Source organism: Ahaetulla prasina, chromosome 1 (assembly GCF_028640845.1).
Source record: "Ahaetulla prasina isolate Xishuangbanna chromosome 1, ASM2864084v1, whole genome shotgun sequence".
Taxonomy (NCBI): domain Eukaryota; kingdom Metazoa; phylum Chordata; class Lepidosauria; order Squamata; family Colubridae; genus Ahaetulla; species Ahaetulla prasina.
The window spans coordinates 65,325,755-65,345,548 of NC_080539.1; the positions used below are offsets into that span (position 1 = coordinate 65,325,755).

Here is a 19,794-nt window from a genome sequence, read left to right on the forward strand (position 1 = left end):
ATCACGCAACTCAACTGGGCATGTGGGGTGGGGGCAGGGATTTTTACTACCAGTTCTCTAAACCACCGCCACCATCGCTACCAGATTGGGCAATCCAGTCCAAACTGGGAGCATTTCACCCCTGCTTCCATCCTCCCCCATCCTGCCAGTACTTATCGTTCCATCCCCACAGCATCACAACTGATGAAGCTCCTTGGATGAGAAGCGATATGTCTTCTTCTTCCTCAAGCAAAACAAAAACAACAACACAGTTCAGTTGCCTTTTTTGAAAAAGCACCTTTGAGACTTGATGGCTATGCTTCTTATTTTCTTCATGAACACAAATTTATTGTCTTTATTAAAATGCAAACAATGCTACCATGCAAGGTTTCGCCTCCGCTCACAGCATTTTTCCAGCTCTACCAATAAAAATAACTGAAGCTGGTGGGGAGGGGTAGGTTGAAGGGAGAAGACAGGAAAATTAAATAGGTTTTTCTGAGATTTCCAGCTGGTAATCTAAGTTCAGCAACTCATTGCCAGGACATGTTCATAAATAAGAATCTAATCATCTATTATATAGAATTTAATTGTATATTACAGTTATAAGATTGTTCTCTGTGCTTTTTATATCCCATCAGCTCTTTCCTCTGTTTCTTAAAGTTTTCATTGGTATCTGTGAAAACCATCCCACACTCAGCAGAATCAACTTAGTTTTTTATATTTACTGAGCAATGCATTACTTTAACTTTCATCTCTATCTTCCAATTTAGGCAAAAAAGGAAAGAACATCTTATCTGTCAGGTGAAAGCAATCAGAAGAATCAGTGAAGCGTCTCAATAGTAGTCTATTGCAAATCAATTATACAAGAATCTCCCTCTTGATCTCTCCCTCCAGTCTAGCTGGAGATTCCACATTATCTCTCTCTCTATACTAAGCACAAAAGGCACACTTTAACCCAGGATCAGTCATATCAGTTAAATGCAACTTTATCTCCAACCAATTACATTTGCTTGTAGTCACAAAGAGCACACGTTTCTCAGGTTTTATGACGCCACTTGGGAAGAAATAACTCTTACATTTGGCCAGAATAGGTTAAATATACATACAGTAAGGAAAAAGCAAAGGAAATATGTAGTTCATTTTCAAAATAGAAAGAGAACAACAAAATTATTTATCAATATGTACTAAGGATGAATTAATTAATGTAATTATAATTATAATAATTATAATGTAATGTAATTAATGTAAGAATAAATAAGGGGTCCTTTGTACTCTCTGAGTTTGGTTGTTTTCTTGCAGACATTTTATTACCCAAACTAAGTAACATCATCAGTGCTGACATCATCAGGACTAGCACTGATGATGCTACCTAGTTTGGGTAATGAGTATCTGCAAGAAAACCAAGCTCAAATAGCACCAAGGACCCCACATTTCAACCCTGAGTTACAAATATTTATAAAATATTGTAACTCCTTTATTGATAAGAATAAACATATGGAATAATGTGAATAAGCTGTCTAATGTTGAAACAGATAATTGAGCTAGTATCATCTGCAAAATGGACAGGCCTTAAATCTATGGGATTTTAAAGTACAATTTATTCCAACCCAACTGGAAGCTACAGGGATTGAATCTAAGACCTTTTCTATATTTTGCGGTATTACTGGGTTTTCCATTAAGCTCTCAGGCTCTGGTTTTGCTGCAATGAAGTAAAATGATTCTTTGTCTAGACTGTCAGCTCTAAACTCCTGAATGAGAATTACATACCAGTTTTCTGCCAACAATATTCTCTTGACAGTTCCAGTCAAACCTCACTTCTTTTGCTAACAAGAAGTCCAAGAAGATTCAGAGTTAGCAAAGGCCATTTCAACTACTGAGCCCGGCTCTTTGTTCTATATAAAAAATTCAGTTTGAAAGATAGATGGCTACCCATCCTCTGTTTGAATGCATCCGGCAATGGGAACCTCATAATTACCCTCAGTAATTGCTTTCATTGTCAATGTGTTATTATTAGAAAGTTTTCCCTGACAAAATCTGTACTGTGTCATACACCAAAAGGCAACAGAGTAAAACTGATTTTGTGGCATTCCATCAGGTACTTGGAAGAGTATTATCATATCTCAAGGTTAAATATATTCTGTTCTCACAATTTCTCTTTATGGGACTGTAGTTCCTACTCATATTTATGGAAATTAAGTATAGTTATATCAACTATTTGGTTTGGCTTATCAAATTTTCTGTTGACTGCATTTGTAGCACAATATCTTTCTTCATAGAGGTAGTCCTCGATTTACAACAGTTCATTTGGTGAACTGTTTGAAGTTACAACATCCCTGAAAAAAGTGACTTGTGATAATTTTTCACACTTACAACCATTGCAGCATCCCCTTAGTCATGTGATTAAAATTTGGATGCTTAGCTACTGGTTCGTATTTATGACGGATGCAGTGTCCTGGGGTCATATGAACCCCCTTTGCGACCATCTTATAAGCAAAGTCAATGAAGAAGTCAGATTCACTCAACAACTGGGTTACTAACTTTACAGCTGCAATGATTCACTTAACAGCTGTGGCAAGAAAGGCCGTAAAATGGAGCAAAACTCACTTAACAAATGTTTCACTTAGCAACAGAAATTCTGGGCTCTATTTTGATTGGAAGTTGAGGACTACCTGTATTTTCAGTTGTCTTCCATGGATTGAATTAAATTTGTTTTACCAACAAAGAAATAAAGGGAGACTAGTATAGATCTATTTCAAGCTATTTAATTTTCATCAGCTAGCCATACCCTTCTGGGATTCAAACCCAGGGCTACTTGTATATTAGGGAGATATAGGTCCTGGATTGGGGCTGAAAGGTGAAAGCAGAAGCAGTATGCCCCATCCCATAATTGGGTAGACCAGGTTGCCCTGATAGACCAGTCTCACTGGAAAAAAATCTCTCCCCTGGTATAGCCGAAAAAGTGAGGAGCACCCATGGCTTAGACTGTTAATACATCTATCAATGGGAGTCCTTTTTATATTGAAAGATTTTTCAGAAATAGTTTTACTGTATATAAGAGAATATTATAATCCAACCAATGTAACTGATAACTCAGTAATAATCTATGACTAGTTGTAACCTGTGTATATTCTTTTCAATTTTAAAATTCCATAAATTTAATAATCTGAATAAATACTAGTACTGAAACTGAACTGAAATATTTTATTCAGATGCAAGTTTTATAATAATCTGCAACTGATAAAATAATATTCTAAGAAGTTGTGTGTTAGAGAGACATTGTGTTACAATGAATGAAATGTAACTGGTTTTTCTTCCCATATTTTTGATGGTCGTATTTTTAAAAGGGCACTGGATTTCAGATGACCACTGCATCTGACTGATGGAAAGCCCATCAGTCATATTATTTGAAAAATAAAAATAAATAAAATTCAGGATACTTGTAAACCTGAACATTATAGCTACATAAGGTGGGAAAAGCTACCATAGAAGTTCACAGGTCCTTACAACAGAAGAACGTAAAAATATCTGTTCAGAAATAAACCATTCATGATTACATTTCTCATTTGGTAGTCAGATTGGATTGATGATGACTTAGTACTCTTGGCAACAATATGGAGGTTGTTTGGCATTTATGTCTGGAATTTTTTTTTTCAACTTCCAAAATTATTTTACACCCCTAGGTTTTCCTGATGTGCCAGTATCTGTCCAGGATCTGTTAAAAAGTAAAGGCCTGAGAAAAAGTTATACAAGAACATACTTATTTTCATTTAAGACCCATATATGTATTTAACATAATAACAGAGTTGGAAGAGACCTTGGAGGTCTTCTAGTCCAACTCCCTGCCCAGGCAGGAAACTCTACACCATTTCAGACAAATGTTTATCCATTTATCTGTTAACATATTCAGGCCATGAAAAAAGCATGGGGGGGAGATTTGGCTGCTATCCCAGAGCATCCTCAATTCCATTTTTATAAAATGGTGGCAGAATTCTAAGGCCTCACATCCAACCCACCTAAGAATGTCTTCTTGTTACTTCAAACACAAATTCTATCAATATAGGTGTGCTCGCAACTGTCGTGTCCCACTCCTCCGCTGATGGCCGGGTCAGGGAAATCCGAATCAGGCGTGCCTCTGCAGTTCTGCCAAAGTCCTAGCAAAGTCCTCAGGGCAGGCAGGAGACCAGAAAGTGACTTCAGCAAGATATGTTTAGACTTTGCCTGACTCAGAGAATGCCAGAAAGCAGGTCCTTTATATAGGCCATGGGGTGTGGCTCCATGACTCAGCACTTATCCAGGCCTGCCCCTCCCTTCCTTCTGTTGCCTCCGTCTATCAAGTCTTCTGATGCGTGGGTCACTCCAGTCTGCAGCTGTTGGCAATTGACCTCCCTCAGGCTCACATGCTGTGGAGGAGGGGGAGGGGTCTAGTTGCTCCGTTTGCCTGGGCATGGAGCCAGAGCTGGGGGCTGGAGATACTTCCTCCTCTTCAGCCTGTCTGGGCATGGAGCCAGGGCTGGGGCCGGGAGGCATACTAGGACATTCCTCCGTGTTCGGAAGCAGATAAGAAGGCTCCGGCTGTGGTGAGATCGGACGAGACACAACAGCAACATGTTCACATTTGGCAGTCTCCTTCCAAGGCAGGCTGCTATGTGCAGAAAAGACTTTGAACACTAATACCAATGTAGTTTTTCCAGAAATCCAACTACATCACTTGTTTGCTAGCAAGTAGTTGTGTCCATTAGTCCGTTCTTTGTGTACACTGTACAGACCATCCATTTACATTACCTATACATCTACAATTTATATGGTGTTATCAGTGGAGGGTTTCAAATTTTTTTACTATCGGTTCTGTGATCGTGGCTTGGTGGGCATGACATGGCTTGGTGGGCGTGACTTGGTGGGCGTGGCAGGGAAAGAATACTGTAAAATCTCCATTCTCATCCCACTCCAGAGAAAGGTTACTGCAAAATCCCCATTTCCTCCCAATCAGCTGGGATTTGGGAGGCAGAGAATAGGTGGGGGCGGGGCCAGTCAAAATTTTTACTACCGGTTCTCCAAACTACTCAAAATTTCAGCTACCGGTTCTTGAGAACTGGTCAGAACCTGTTGAAACCCACCTCTGGATGTTATCTATAGCCATACAAAGCCTCTGAGAAAACGACGTAATATCTGTTTTTCAGGACAGCAACTCTCGCGGCTATTGCAATTAACCATATAATATACATGATTGCTTTTGTAAGCAGACAGTGGAACGAGCCCTGTACATATAGTTATTGCAGTGCATTGGTAAGTTGAAGCCTTCTTTTCCGCTTAGGAATGAATACAAATGTCTTCATTTTCCTTTCTCACAATAAAACTTCACTGAATGGATCTTCTTTCCTTCCTTCCTTCCTTTCTTCCTTTCCTTGTGCCACGGAATTCAGTAATATTTCTCTATGCGGAAAGGAACAAAACAAAGAATTTCTCAGACGACGAGCAACCGCCCCCCCCCCCAACAAAGAGGGTGGAAGAGGAAGATCCGACCAGGCAAAACGCATCGCTTTCCCAGGGATCTCGGTTCTCAGCTTCCGGCCCTTTAAGGAACCGTCCCCACCCCCACCGCTCCCCACGTGGCCTCAATGTTTGTGCGAGGCTCAGGTCGCGTCACCGGAGGGCGTGGCTCACGCTCAGAGAGGAGGCGGCCCTCCGCTTAGCACGGCCGCGACTGACACAGTTGAAGGGAGGGGGGGCTCCTCCCGAGAGGGCGGAGCCAAGTGGGGGCGGAGCCAAGCCAGGGCCGGAGAGTGGAACCTGGCTGAGTTGAGAGAGCGGCGCTCGGAGCTTCCTCGGGAGCGAAGCAGCTCACCCGGCACCGAGGCGGCTCTTTGGCTGCCCCTTTTTCCCCTGTCAGTCCAGGGTTGCCGCGGAGTCGAGGGTCACTTCTTAGTAGGTAATGGCTGCTGCTGCTGTTGCTCCGCCGGGAGCTCTGGAGACGCGCTGGAGGAAGAGAGGGTGGCGGAGGGGGCGGGGAGGCCGGTGGCCGAAGGAGCTGCGCCCGGGGCCTTGCAGAGCCTCTCCTCTCCGTCTCGCATCCCCTTCCTTCCCCCGGGCTCGCTTTTTTTCCTCGGCGAGGGGCACTCTGGCGCGCCTCTTCCTTGTTTTCTTTCTCCCAAACTCCCCCCCACTTCACCTCCTTCCCGTTTGCCGCCCCCCCCCCCGCTCTTCCTCCTCCCTTCCCTACTCGCGCTGCCCTTCCCAGCAGCCAAACACTCCCCCCCCCTCCTCCCCGGCTGGCTCCGCCCCCCCTCCCATTATCACAATAACATTCACTTATGGCACAATAACACCCAATATGGCATGAAGCCGCGCGGCCGCCCTCCTTCCTCCCCTCTGTGTCGGCCCGCCGCCTCCGCCTCCCCCAGCAGCTCGCCGCCCTTGCATCCTATCCTCCTCCTCCTCCTCCGGCCGCAACAACGAAAGGGCTGTTTTGTTTTGTCCCCCCCCCCCCGTCTCAGCTGCCCAGCCTGGACCCGCCGCGGTTGGGCCGCTTGCCCTGAGCCTCAGCACCTCCCCCCGCTGCATTTGGTCCGGCGCCGCATAGGAGAGCCGCGAGGAAGGATTTGGCTTTCCTGCGGCAAAACTGGCTAAAAAGTGCGACCCTGTTTGTGCCGCGACGGTGGGGCTAAGAGAGAGCCTCTCTCTGTGTGTGTGTGTGTGGGGGGGTGCTTTTGTCCTTTTTCATTGGAGGCGCCTGTTTTTCTCCACTCCATGGCTTCCTCCACCAGCTAGGACAACTGTTGAGGGTGTTCCTGTAAGGAAACCAGCTTTATTTATGTTTGCACGCCTACGCCTTAATTCTGAGCAACGTTTCAGCGCTGCGTTGGTGCTGCTTATTTTTGTCTTTCCGTCTAACGAGGTGCCGATTCCGAAAAGCGATACAAATTCTTAGGCTTGCTTGCAGTTCGCTTAACTGAGGTAGGCTCCTAGTTAAAACGTTTGTTTTAAGTCTTCTCTTGTGTCCCCCCCCCCCATACAGCCACTTCACTGATATAAATTTTATCCCTGTTGCCATTTTCGACAGCTATCAATGTATAATAGGTTCCTGAATGTAAAAGTTTCTAAATCTAATACTGCTCTTGTGTCTGTCAAAAGAAGCTTGCTTTTCCTTCCTGTTTGGCTGTGTGGTGAGAACAACAGGAGGCCTGCTGGTCTCTTTGTCAGCTGTTTCTTTTTTGTGTTGTCAAATCATCTGGGTTCACCTCGTTCTCACATGGGAAGGAAGTAGGCAGAATCCTTGCCGATTGGAGGCTGCGAGGCACCTGACTAGATTTCAGGCTGCCTTTTTTTAAAAAAAAAATTCCCAATGGGCTGTTGGGATGAGTCTTGGGTTTCTGGCGGAAGTGGCAGAAGTAACTCCTGCAGTGTTTTCTCGTGATTGGTGGGGAGATTCGTGGCACAGCTGCTCACGTGATGGAAAAGCTGTAGGGGAAACAATTCTGCTTTTCTTTCCTTTTTTTAAAAATTTCTCCAGCAGTTTAATTTGGTTAGAAATGCCTGATCATTGTATTTCTACCAGTTTGCATTAGCTGGGTAGAAAAGACAGATTTTAGCCAGGCTCGATTCATTCAGTAGTCCACTTTTGTAAAAACTGAACCTGTACTATTTTATCTAGTAAAGCAGATTTTTGATATAGCATCTTAATGTATTAGAATTGTGTTAAAATTATTCAGATACTTATTTCACATTAGTTTTAAGGAATAACAAATATGTATATCAATCCCCAAACAACTGCCCTCTAAAAGAATAACTGACCCAAATTCACCAATTTGGCTGTCATGCCTTAAGGAGGACTAGAATTTATTATTTTCTGCCTTCTATGTTGATGGTACTGCATTTAATTGTCTGCTAATTATAAAGAAGTTATATTCATTTTATCATTAAAATGTTTCATAGATCAAACAAACATATAGATCTCTTCAGTCCATTTTCTAAGTATATTAAAATATGTTTTAAAAGGGTGCAGCTCCAAAATTAGCCTAAGACTTATCTTTCTTGGCTAATAAATATATCAGTGGGAAAACCTCATGGTAATAAATAAATCTAACAAATCCAGAGAAAGAATGTTGGTGAGGAGAGGGTTATATCCTGAAATACTCTGAAGATGGTCAATGAATTAAATAAACCTTAAGCATCTGAATTAACTTTGAGCTTTCCTATAATATCCTATCAGGACTTCATGCCTGATAGGATGTTAAATCATTATTTTAAATTGTCTGTATAGATTTCTGGAGTGGGTAGGATTAATAAAATAGATACAATCCAGTTATAGTACCGTAATGGTTGTGCTTATGTTTTGGGCACGAGTAGCTTTGAACTGTTAAATTTCCCCAATTGTCTGCAGATTGCATATATCTGTTCCGGAAAACACATATTTACTTAAGCTTCAATTCTTCAACCAAAGTTATACAGATCATGGAACAATAAATTGGCCACTTTTGTAATTTTTAAATTCAATTTTTTTAATAAAACCAGACAAAAATAAAACAGATATTTAGTATTTTTTTTTCAATCTATAACTGCTGTAATTTTAAAATATGAGAAAATAGAACCATAGAGTTGGAAGGGGTCAGTTATATTTACATTGAACCTCAATTTATAGTAAGATAACCATGTGGCTGAAACATAAATTGAGAAGTGCTAATGGGCAAGTAATTTTCCTTTAAAATGTTAGATCAATAGTAATGATAACAACATAGTATCATTTTCATGCCTTCAGATTTTGACATTTCAAAACCAGAGTTCCTTCCCTAGTGGTTTGTTAAATGAATATTCTTATTTTCTGAGCAAGGGGGTCAACTTTGCCATCTGGTCTTTGTGTAAAAGCTGTTTATGAAATATAGTCAGCTTTGAATCTAGACAGCAGTATCATAAGACAATGGAATGGAGGCCACAAGCAGAAACATTGTAAAACATATTGGAATAGTATAATAGCAAATATTTTCTATAAATTGAGTTTTACATTCTCATCTGAAATAAAGTTATATAGCTAGATTACAACAGTATAAGGTAAAGGTTCCCCTCGCACATATGTGCTAGTCGTTCCCAACTCTAGGGGGCGGTGCTTATCTCCGTTTCAAAGCTGAAGAGCCAGCACTGTCCGAAGACATCTCTGTGGTCATTTGGTTGGCATGACTAAATGCCAAAGGCGCACAGAACGCTGTTACCTTCCCACCAAAGATGGTCCCTATTTTTCTACTTGCATTTTTTACGTGCTTTGGAACTGCTAGGTTGGCAGAAACTGGGACATGTAACATGAGCTCACCCCGTTACCCAGCACTAGGGGTTCGAACTGCTGAACTCCTGACCTTTCAATTGACAAGTTCAGCATCTTAGCCACTGAGCCACCACGTCCCTATACAACAGTATATTCTGTAATAAATGTCTTTGAGCTGCTGTATTTTTTGTTTTGTGCTCCCATATGATGATGGCTTTCAGTGACTGTTTTCAAATTTCAGCTTGATTTATCCTTTCAAGAATAATGTTTGCAATCTGAAACTAAGAGTTCTATACTGCACTGTTTTCTAACATTTATTTTTGTATGCAAATCTGCCTAAATAAACCTCTTATATGCTTTGTAGACAGTGAGATGTGTAATCTGACAGTTGCAGGTGACTGCTTTTATCACGTTCTTAGGAATTTATTAATAGCCTATATAACAAATGAGACGTAGCAGCAGATTCCAAGAAGAAAAGAAAAGAAAAGAATAGAGTTCAATTCAATTCAATTCAGTTCAGTTCTTTATTGGCCAAGTGTGATTTGTCTTGGTGCATATGCTTTCGGTGTACATAAAAGAAAAGATACATTCGTCAAGAATTATAAGGTACAACACTTAATGATAGTCATAGGGAAACAGTCAATATAAATCTTAAGGATACCAGCAACAAGGTTACAGGCATACAGTCATAAGTGGGAGGAGATAGGTGATAGGAACGATGAGAAGATTAATAGTAATGCAGACTTAGTAACAAGTTTGACAGTTTTGAAGGAATTATTTGTTTAGCAGAGTGATGGCATTTGGGAAAAAACCGTTCTTGTGTCTAGTTGTTCTGGTGTGCAGTACTCTATAGCGTCATTTTGAGGGTAGGAGTTGAAAAGTTTACATCCAGGATGCGAGGGGTCTGTAAATATTTTCACAGCTCTCTTTTTGAATCATGCAGTATACAGGTCCTCAATGGAAGGCAGTTTGGTAGTAATTGTTTTTTCTGCAGTTCTAATTATCATCTGAAGTCTGTGTCTGGTCACATCACAAGGCTAATTGTTCAATCTCCCATCTGTATGCAGATTCATCATTGTCTCGAATGAGGCCGATCACTGTTGTGTCATCTGCAAACTTCAGTAGTTTAACAGATGGATCATTGGAGATGCAGTCATTGGTATAGAGAGAGAAGAGAAGTGGAGAGAGCACACAGCCTTGTGGGGCCCCTGTGCTAATTATACAGGTATCTGATGTCATTTTGCTTAGCTTCACCTGTTGCTTCCTGTCTGTTAGGAAGCTTATGATCCATTTACAAATGTGTTCAGATACCGCTAGCTGGTTTAGCTTAGTTAGAAGAATGTCTGGAATTATAGTGTTGAATGCTGAACTAAAGTCTACAAGAGGACCTTTGCATAGGTCTTTGGAGATTCAAGATGATGTAGGGTATAGTGCAAAGCCATATTAACAGCATCATCTATTGATTTGTTTGCTCAGTATGCAAATTGCAGGGGGTCTAACAGTGGATCCGTGATGTTTTTCAAGTGAGAAAGCACTAGCCTTTCAAAGGTTTTCATAACTACAGATGTTAGAGCAACTGATCTGTAGTCATTCAGTTCCTTGATGGTAGGCTTCTTTGGCACTGGGATGATAGTAGAGCATTTGAAGCAAGAAGGAACATAGCACATCTCTAGCGATTTATTGAAGATATGGGTGAAGATGGGGGCCAACTTGTCAGCACAGACTTTTAAGCAAGAAGGAGTTATCTTGTCTGGACCTGGAGCTTTTCCTGGTTTTTGTCTGTGAAATAGTCTTGCACTCCTTTTCTGTGATCACTAGGGGTTGTGAACCCAATTGGATGGGGTCAGTTGTAGGAGGCTTATCTGTTGTTGGTGTGTCTGAGATGGGGTCAGTTGTAGGAGGCTGACAAGAGAATGATCCTCAAATCCTCTTAACGGACAGACATATGTCCCAAGTTCACTGACTTAGATCTAGGAACAGCTTTATGGCAAAAATAAACATTCTTGAGGATACACAAGAACAACAATGAATTAAAGGGTGAATTGAGACCATTGAGCAAGGAATAACATTAAAGGAGGATATGACTGAAGGTTCTGACCTCCTATACTACTTGGAGAACCCTGAATTCATTTGAGAGTTAGAGTGCCTAAATATAAAACCAATATGCTGAAGTGGAAGCTCTTCACAGATAACAGCACATCGTGTGAATGAGGAAAGAGAGAGAGTTCGGTCCATCTGCTGATATGTCAGCTACTACCAAAAACATGTACCGATAATGATTTATTTTTGGCCAATGATAAAGTCAAGAAGGTGGCTTCATTTTGGCACTTTATAGTTTCCTTCCTCCATATCCTTCTTCCTGGTCTCCTTCCTCCATCTTTTAATTTGATTTTGTTCTTGTGTATCATCATGGAAAAATTAGAAGTAGCATATGTCCCAAGTATAGTAAATAGACTATTCTGGTCTATTTACCCAGATAATGGGTAATTACCCAGATGGGGCTACTTTCCAATTATGATCTTCCCAGTCAAAGGCTTGCAGTTTGATCTCACATAAGTGTAATATTGGTACACAGAATCATGAAAGTTCGTAGGCAGATTTAATGGTCTTGTACAATTACTTTCTAATACAACACTATAGACTACTATAATTATCCATGACAACTTGTCTTTATTTAAAAGTTCTAAGTAGATTTTGTTTCTGCAGCAAATATCCTCCTGTTCTTGTGTTTTTTTCATATAAATCCATTGTTCTTTTATCTTTGGACAACAAAAAAATCTTCTGATATTTTAGAGTATCAATTATATTTTCTTGTCATATACACATAACTTAAAGCTTTTCCTTTAAGACTATATTTTTAAGTTGCTTATATGTATTTTAATATGTAGAATCTATTAAATGCTCAAAATATTTAATGATACATTTTGCAATTTTTAAAAGTGCTGCTGACAAGTTCTGTGGTCAGTAGTTCCCAGGGAACTACTGCTTAACAGAAGCAAAGCCTAAAATTGGACCAATTTCAAATAGATTGCCTGAAATGAGATGGATAACTCAAACATACCCTGTTTAATTCAAAAACCTTGGTGAAGCTCTGGTACTGATTAAGGCAAAGATAAAGCAACGTTACTAAAGCGAATTTCTAGGGATACTCCTCCTCTGTCAAAATTTGTTTACATAAAATATCTTAGTAGGAAGGGAATAGAGCAGAAATATTGGATTCTGGAATGTACAGAATTGCCTTATTATTCAGTCACAGCTTTTGGGAAAACAAGCAAAATGGAGTCTTTCAAGCAGTGATTGGGCAATAAAATCAGTTGAAGAGAACAAGGGCAAGCAGGCCAGGGACAGGTCATAAGCAAATTGTTTCATGAAGAATTGTTGGATATTTTGTAATAATATAGAAGTGACATGATTAAGGGACCGCTAAAAGTCAAAATCAAAACCACAGAATGAAATTACTATGATGGATCAAGCTGGGTTCAGAACAAGGATTATGATCTAACTTGGAAGACCCCAAATAACATTGAAGCTAATGGCATGGAAAGAATGTGGGTTTATAGGAGAGAAACATTACCTTTCATTTTGTTAAAGAAACAACAGACCTGTTTCACCTACATGGAATTGTAGACTTACACAGATGGGCAGCTGGCTATTCAAGAGGTAGAGGAAAAAGAATCTGGCTGCATTCAGTGCTCTTGATTATTTTCTAAAATAAATACTAAAAGTAATGAAGAAGTGGTTTTTCTTGCTTTCTTTTTGGTTTTTGTAAAGCAGCATAGGGAGACGGATTGTGTCTGAGCTATTTGCAAATCATCTGATTTTTCTCTCCCTTCTTTTTGAATATGAGGGCAACTTCTAACAGATATTTTTTATAGATATTGTAACAGAGAGTTGGATATGAAGGTGGAGATATCTGTTCATTTAAGTAGCCACAATGAATATTTATGTAAGTTATTACTGATATTTATGCACTCCGTCAACATTTTTAAATATAATTCTCACAAGTATTTTGCTTTACTTTGACTTTTCAACATTAATACAATTTGTTTCTCTTGTTTTTTAGGGTTCTAATAATTTTTAAAATGGGCCGCATCTTCTTGGATCATATCGGTGGTACTCGCCTATTCTCCTGTGCAAATTGTGACACAATTTTGACCAACCGCTCAGAGCTTATATCTACCCGTTTTACAGGAGCTACAGGACGAGCCTTTTTATTTAACAAGGTTAGTTAAAGACATCTAAAACTAATTAGCACTGTGATTTCAGTATTTCTGCAGTATATAGTTATGTGAAGCAGAAATGTCCATTTAAGAGTTCAAACAATGTGTTAGTAACAATCACTTAGGGTTCTTTTCAGATGTAAAATCTGCTACTATATAGATCTTTGTTAAATGTTAGAAAAAGTCAGCTTTCAATTACGAGAATGTTGGAAATGTGAATGTAGCGATAAAGTGGTAACTAATATATGTTCTAACAAACTATAACTTATACACCAAGCTCATTAATGTACTTATATTAGTCTAAGTAAAACAGTTTATAATATATGTAGGATTTGCTGGACATTGCTAGACCTTACTGTGGTCTGAATTCTATTCTACCTCCTTAAAATGCATGGCTTGCTTAATTTTGAAGAGTACATTGTCTCCAAAATAGAGAACATAATAAGGGGAAGAAAACATGCTGGAGGAATTGTTACCATAGTAGTGTTTATCAACAGAACAAAATTCCAATTAAAGTTATTGTGCTGTTTATACCTAGTATAGGTATAAGCCTATTGAGGTATTCCTTATACCTCAAGGAATGACATTAAAAGTTGAAAAATCAACTTTTCCATAGTTCTCTAATGATTGCAAGTTGTCACTGCAAATATATTACATTTATATTACATTATATATATTACAAAATATAGTGCAATGGGAAAGATGTCTTGACTAGTAGGAAGATCCAAATTTTAGCTTCTTTGGCTATGGAAGCTCACTAATGTTCAGCCAGTAAATTTTTCTCAGTTTAACTTATCTCACAGAATTGTTATGGGGGGAGGGGGAGGTGACAAAAGAGTGTTGCCTTGAGCTCCTAAATGAAATATGGGATATAAATTAATCAAATGTTTTTCTCCTTTTAACCTCCTTTAGGTAGTAAATCTGCAGTACAGTGAAGTTCAAGACCGAGTTATGCTCACTGGCCGTCATATGGTTCGTGATGTGAGCTGCAAAAACTGCAACAGCAAACTTGGGTGGATATATGAATTTGCCACTGAAGACAGCCAGCGTTACAAGGAAGGCCGTGTTATCCTGGAAAGAGCTTTAGTCCGAGAAAGCGAGGGTTTTGAGGAGCATGTTCCTTCTGATAACTCCTGAATGGAAATCTCTTCATCTTCAGGCTTTCTTTGTTGAAACTTAAAAAAAGAAAAATCAACAAAAAACCCCAACCCTTACTTACATACGCTGTCACCTTAGCATCTGCGTTGGATTCATGAACTACAAAGAGAGGGAAAGAGGGAACTACAGAGAGGGAAGGAGAATTCCATATGGAATGTTCCTTTTTCTTTATTATTTTTCTTTTTTTTTTAATCCTTTTCTCGTTATTCATAGAGAACGTTATCTGGATGCTGTAACACTTTTTCAGTCTCAGCTATGTAAGCATTAGAAGCTACAAATTATCTAAAAGGAATTTGGAAATTTCTTTTATTAGAGAAATCAGTTGTATTTTAGTTTGTAAAACCTGTTAGATCATAAGGAAATTTTAGTCTAGCTATACCTTTTAATTTATTTCCATTTTGTCCTCGTTTTTATTTCATTTTTAGCCAGATTTTCCACCTTACTTAACTGGCTGACGAAGAGGTTCTGACCTTGTGAAGAATGCTGAAAAGATTCAGTGTTTTGTCCAGTTTGTGCTGGCCGCTGATTCATATTCTTGTTGGGGTTCATTGGTAGAATGGAATCTATGCTTGTCTTTCTTTGTGTAACCCAAAGTTGTTCTCATTCCTCATTTACCTAAGCAACACTTTTACCATGCAGCTGATGTTCTACTACTTGTTTAAGCAAATAGGACAAAACTATGTCTCTATTTTTCCAAACGTAACTTAAAATATTGAGAAATGACTATTGCATTGGTTCAAAAGTATGTTGATAATTATGGGGATTGAGCAGTTATCTTATTCCTTTTCCTTCTTAGTTGATTTTAAATAGAAACTTACTCTTAACTTTGGAGTTTATTCCCTTTTTTCTCTTAACCTTTCGTTCTGCATTAAAACCTGGCTAGGAAGAAAAAGGGTATGTATACATTCAGGCATTTAATCCATGCCTGTTTAAATAGTTTAAAGCTTGTCTTCAGATGCTGCTTCTGATGTCAAAGCTTAGATGCATCTTATCTTTGTGATGCTGGGCCTTTACTGCTTTTACCAGCACAGGAAGCTCATTAGGCTGTACCTTGTAGGTGAATGATCTGGTGCTTCCTTTAGCAAGTTATTTGTGTTGCAGTACTGATTCTTCATCAGAGCAAATATTTCTATATACTCTCCTTAGTCACGGGTGCCCAAATGTTGCTGCTGGCATGGCCTTCCCTCAATGGCATGTTTTTGGAAATCCAAGAGCTGAATCTTATAGGACTAATCACAATTTTCTACTCTTGTCAGTACTAAATATTTCATATATAAGGACATACATGAAATGTGCTTTACTGCAATAGTTTCCTAAGCACTTGTTAAGTTCTACCATTGAGCAAAGAATACAAAAGAGTATTCCTATAGTTCAGGGGTGTCAAACTCATGTCATCACGGTATCGTCACATGACATATCGGGACTTTCCCTCCCTTCGCTAAACCAGGCTTGGCCAGCATGTGACACATCCAGCCCATGGGCCAGGAGTTTGACATCCCTGCTATAGTTGATGAATTATCGGTAATAACTTTAATCATCCTAACCACACTGGTAGTGGCTGGGATAGGAAGTGATACCATTGCAAGTGTCTTTAGGAATTATGTTCTCTAACTATGTCTCTCATACATAAGTAGCAGGCTGAAGAGGGATGGGATTGTGGTTATATTTTTTGCACTCCAGAGGTGGCACTTTGTCATCCCTCTTAGTTTGATCTTTTAAAAATTTCTATTACGCAATTTAGAAGGACAAGATGTACTGGTAGATGTGTATGCTGCAGCTAGGTTCAATAAGGATACTTAAAATAGTGTAGTGAATAGTCTTTAATATTGATTTCAGTAGATCCCCTTTATTTTACTACTCTGGTGATCTGTCATTGGCATGGTCTGATGTACTCTTCATGTGTTTTGGTGTTGCAGTACAATAAAGTATGTTTTGTCCTGCCTAGTCTCTAATTACATAGTTCACATTACAAATATTACAAGTGGGCCTTTGAATAATGGCAATGATTTTAGTTAATAATGAATATACATAGTTGAAATAATTTGTTATTAAATCAGGCTAAGATAATTAATTGAAAGTAAATATATAAACTGCCCAGAACTGTCTTGTAACATTTGGATAATAAAAAATAATGGAGAATTATGTTTCAAACCACATAATACTTCAAGAAATACATTCCATGCCCGAATACCAAATTTGAAAAATATTTACCTGTAAGCATATCCAATCTTAGTTATCTGTATTTTTTTTAAACTGAAAAGTGTTATAAACATTTATGCTATCCTAAATAGTTTTGGAACAGAAATCTAGAATCCATATAGAGTGAATAGGTGGGTTCAATGTATAGCAATAAATAAAATAATGTATTTTTTTATTTGCACTACTACATAGCTGCACTTTTTTGTAAATATATGCTTGTGAGTTTAGAATTGAGGGTTCCTAATTCAAGTATAGTAAGGAAAGAGATTCATTTGTATTCAATTAGTACATGAGAACCAGATTATAATTTCTGAAATGAACACACCTCTAGTTTCCATCTTATATTTCTTAAAATTGGTCAAAGTAATTTAAGTTGATTTTGACTTGCTACATACAGTAGTATTTTTATAATGTTAACATGTTAAAATCATGAGTAATCTCAAAATTTAAATACATTCTATTTCTAATATTGTTAATTCACAAATGTAAAATTCTATTGTGTTATGTGGTTGCCCCTCCCAAAGTTACTATTTTAGGCTGCATCAAAAAATAGTGTCAAGATTAAGAATTGTTGCTTCTATTCTCTGTTAGACAGTACATAGAACACTGCCTCCAATTTTGGGCTCTCATTTCAGGTGATTGAGAAATTAGTACATATCCAGAAAAGATCAACCAAGGTGATAACAGGCCTACAAGATAGAATCTATGAGAATCTGGTGGAAAAATTTCATCTGTTCTCGAAGAAAATATTATTGTGAGGCATGATAGTACTCTTCAAATATGAAAATTGGTTCAGAATTATTCCACAAGACAACGAGCTTAATTTTATAAGAAAAAAAGATTTTTGTTGGACTTTTTAAAAAAATTAAGATTTCAACAATGGAACAATCTGCTTTAAAGGATGAGGGATTTCTTATGTTTGTAGGTGTATAAACAGAAAATAAATGGCTTCTTGTCAGGATTGCTGAAGTAATTGGGTACTTGGACTAGGAATCAGTTGGAGTAACTGAGCTCCAGTGGTTCTGGAAACACACGTTATGATTATAAATAGGTTTTCTAAATTAAGGCAAATAATTATTCCACTCTATTATGACTGCTCAGACAACATCTTGAGGGCCAAGTCTGGGATCCATGCTTTAAGATGGAGCTGGTTTAGAGAAGGGCACAAATGTGATTAGGGGACAAAAAATTAAAGGCATATTAAAACAGCAGGATATATTAGAGAAAGAATGGGTGGTATGATGTAACTTAGGAGGACGGGACACACATTTAAGAGAGTAGAATACAAAATGGAAGCAGAATTTGACAGCGTAGGTTAAGAATGGAACCAATTCTCCAAAGAGACTGCAAATTATCTTGGATGTTGTTAGGTGGAGGCTCAATAACCATCTGTCTGGAATGCTTTAATTCTTGTAATGAGCAAATGATTAAATTGGCCTTTATTTTTTACATATAAGGCGGCAAACATCCAACACACCTTCCTATTTTCCCCACAACACACTGTGAGGTGAGTTGGACTGACAGAGTGCGACTGGCCCAAAGTCACCCAGCTGGCTTTTATACCAAAGTCAGGACTAGAACTCGGTCTAAATGACTCCTTCAAATTTTGTAAGGTGGAGACATTGGTGCTCTCTCAGCTTGGTGTTTGCTGGCAGACATTTTAACAAGCAAGCTTAGAACCCTGAGATATGTACAGTATATTCCCTTCTATTGAAACTTAATAATTCAAAGAGAACAATGCTAATTGCTAGAGTTAATTTATCTATTCACACTTGTCACCTTTCTGAACAATCTTAACAGTATTCAGTGGGGGGTGGGGGGTGGAAATGAAGCAACAATTCAAAACTGCATGCAGATTATTCATTTCCCGGTCTGGAAAACTGGTTTAATGTAAGATTACTGGGAGGGTTGGGAAGCCTAATTATACTCCCCTAGAAATTATGTGCAAGATTGTTGGTTTCTTATTGCTACTGTCAACAGGAAATCACCTATACTGAATTTTTCAGAGGCACAAGTTTCTTTAAATACATCTATGTCGATTGTTGATTCCTTGCTGCTGTTGGAAGAAATTTCCATCTGGTTCAGTTCCAATCCGGGAGAAAGACACTGGAAACATGGAGGCTGATTGGAAAGATGGTTTAATGATGAACAGAACTACATGGGTTTGTAGTCCTGGACAGCTGACTACATGGAGTTGAGAGGTTATACTGTCTCTTGGGCTTTGCACTTGAGCTTCCTGTTCTGTGCAAGAACATGTATTCTATTGGCTGTTGTCAAACTCCCATGGGGTCATGTAGAGGTCATAGCTGGCTCTATAAGTTGTCTGAGCTCCCAAGTTTGGTTGAGATTTGGAGGGTGATGCAATGTCCTTAGGAGATTGCAATGCAGTAAGCTTTGTTGCTACATGGTAGTGAGAAGGGGGAAATCATTTGTACTGTCTTATGTATTTGCTGCTTTTGGGTTTTTTAAGTCTTTTTGTATTTTTGTCACTGAATGTTACTAGAGCTTTGGTCCTATTGATATATGAACAGAATCTGTGTGGAAGAAGTATCACCAACATTAGATACTTATTTCATTTATTTCATAATATAGTATGATATGCCAGTATGAAAAATTGTCAATACAATTAAAGGAGGCCAATTGTGAAAGTATTTAATTAACACTCAAAACTAACTGAAGCCACTCTTGTCCTATATAAGAATCATAAACTTTGGCTCACCTTGTTAGAGTGAAATTATTATCGTACACATTTTAAATATACCGTATTTTTCGGACTATAAGTTGCACCTTAGTTTTTGGGGAGGAAAATAAGAAAACTGATTGGGGATGGATCGGCTTCCCGGAATAGCCCCAATCAGCTGTTCCCAAAAGTGAACTTTAGCAACAGGTTCATTGGTTGTGAGCTCTGTGCCTTGCTTTTTTTTCAGCCTCCGAAACTTCCATTTCAGAGGATGGGCAGGGCTACATTCGGTGTATAAGATGCACCCA

General features: G+C 38.8%; 1 protein-coding gene across 1 annotated transcript; it reads left to right on the plus strand.

The window, feature by feature from the left end:
* The first annotated feature begins 5,723 nt into the window (after positions 1 to 5,723).
* On the plus strand, positions 5,724 to 16,546 carry YPEL5 (yippee like 5). Its single transcript, XM_058193140.1, has 3 exons — positions 5,724 to 5,905; positions 13,293 to 13,452; positions 14,362 to 16,546. The coding sequence occupies exons 2-3, from the start codon at positions 13,312 to 13,314 to the stop codon at positions 14,584 to 14,586; spliced, it is 366 nt and encodes a 121-aa protein (XP_058049123.1). The 5' UTR covers positions 5,724 to 5,905; positions 13,293 to 13,311; the 3' UTR covers positions 14,587 to 16,546.
* Positions 16,547 to 19,794: the final 3,248 nt, after the last annotated feature.

Coding starts and splice junctions, on each gene's coding strand:
- YPEL5 (XM_058193140.1), top strand. CDS start 13,312: ATGGGCCGCATCTTCTTGGATCATATCGGTGGTACTCGCCTATTCTCC. Junction 13,453..14,361: donor GAGCCTTTTTATTTAACAAG/GTTAGTTAAAGA, acceptor AACCTCCTTTAG/GTAGTAAATCTGCAGTACAG.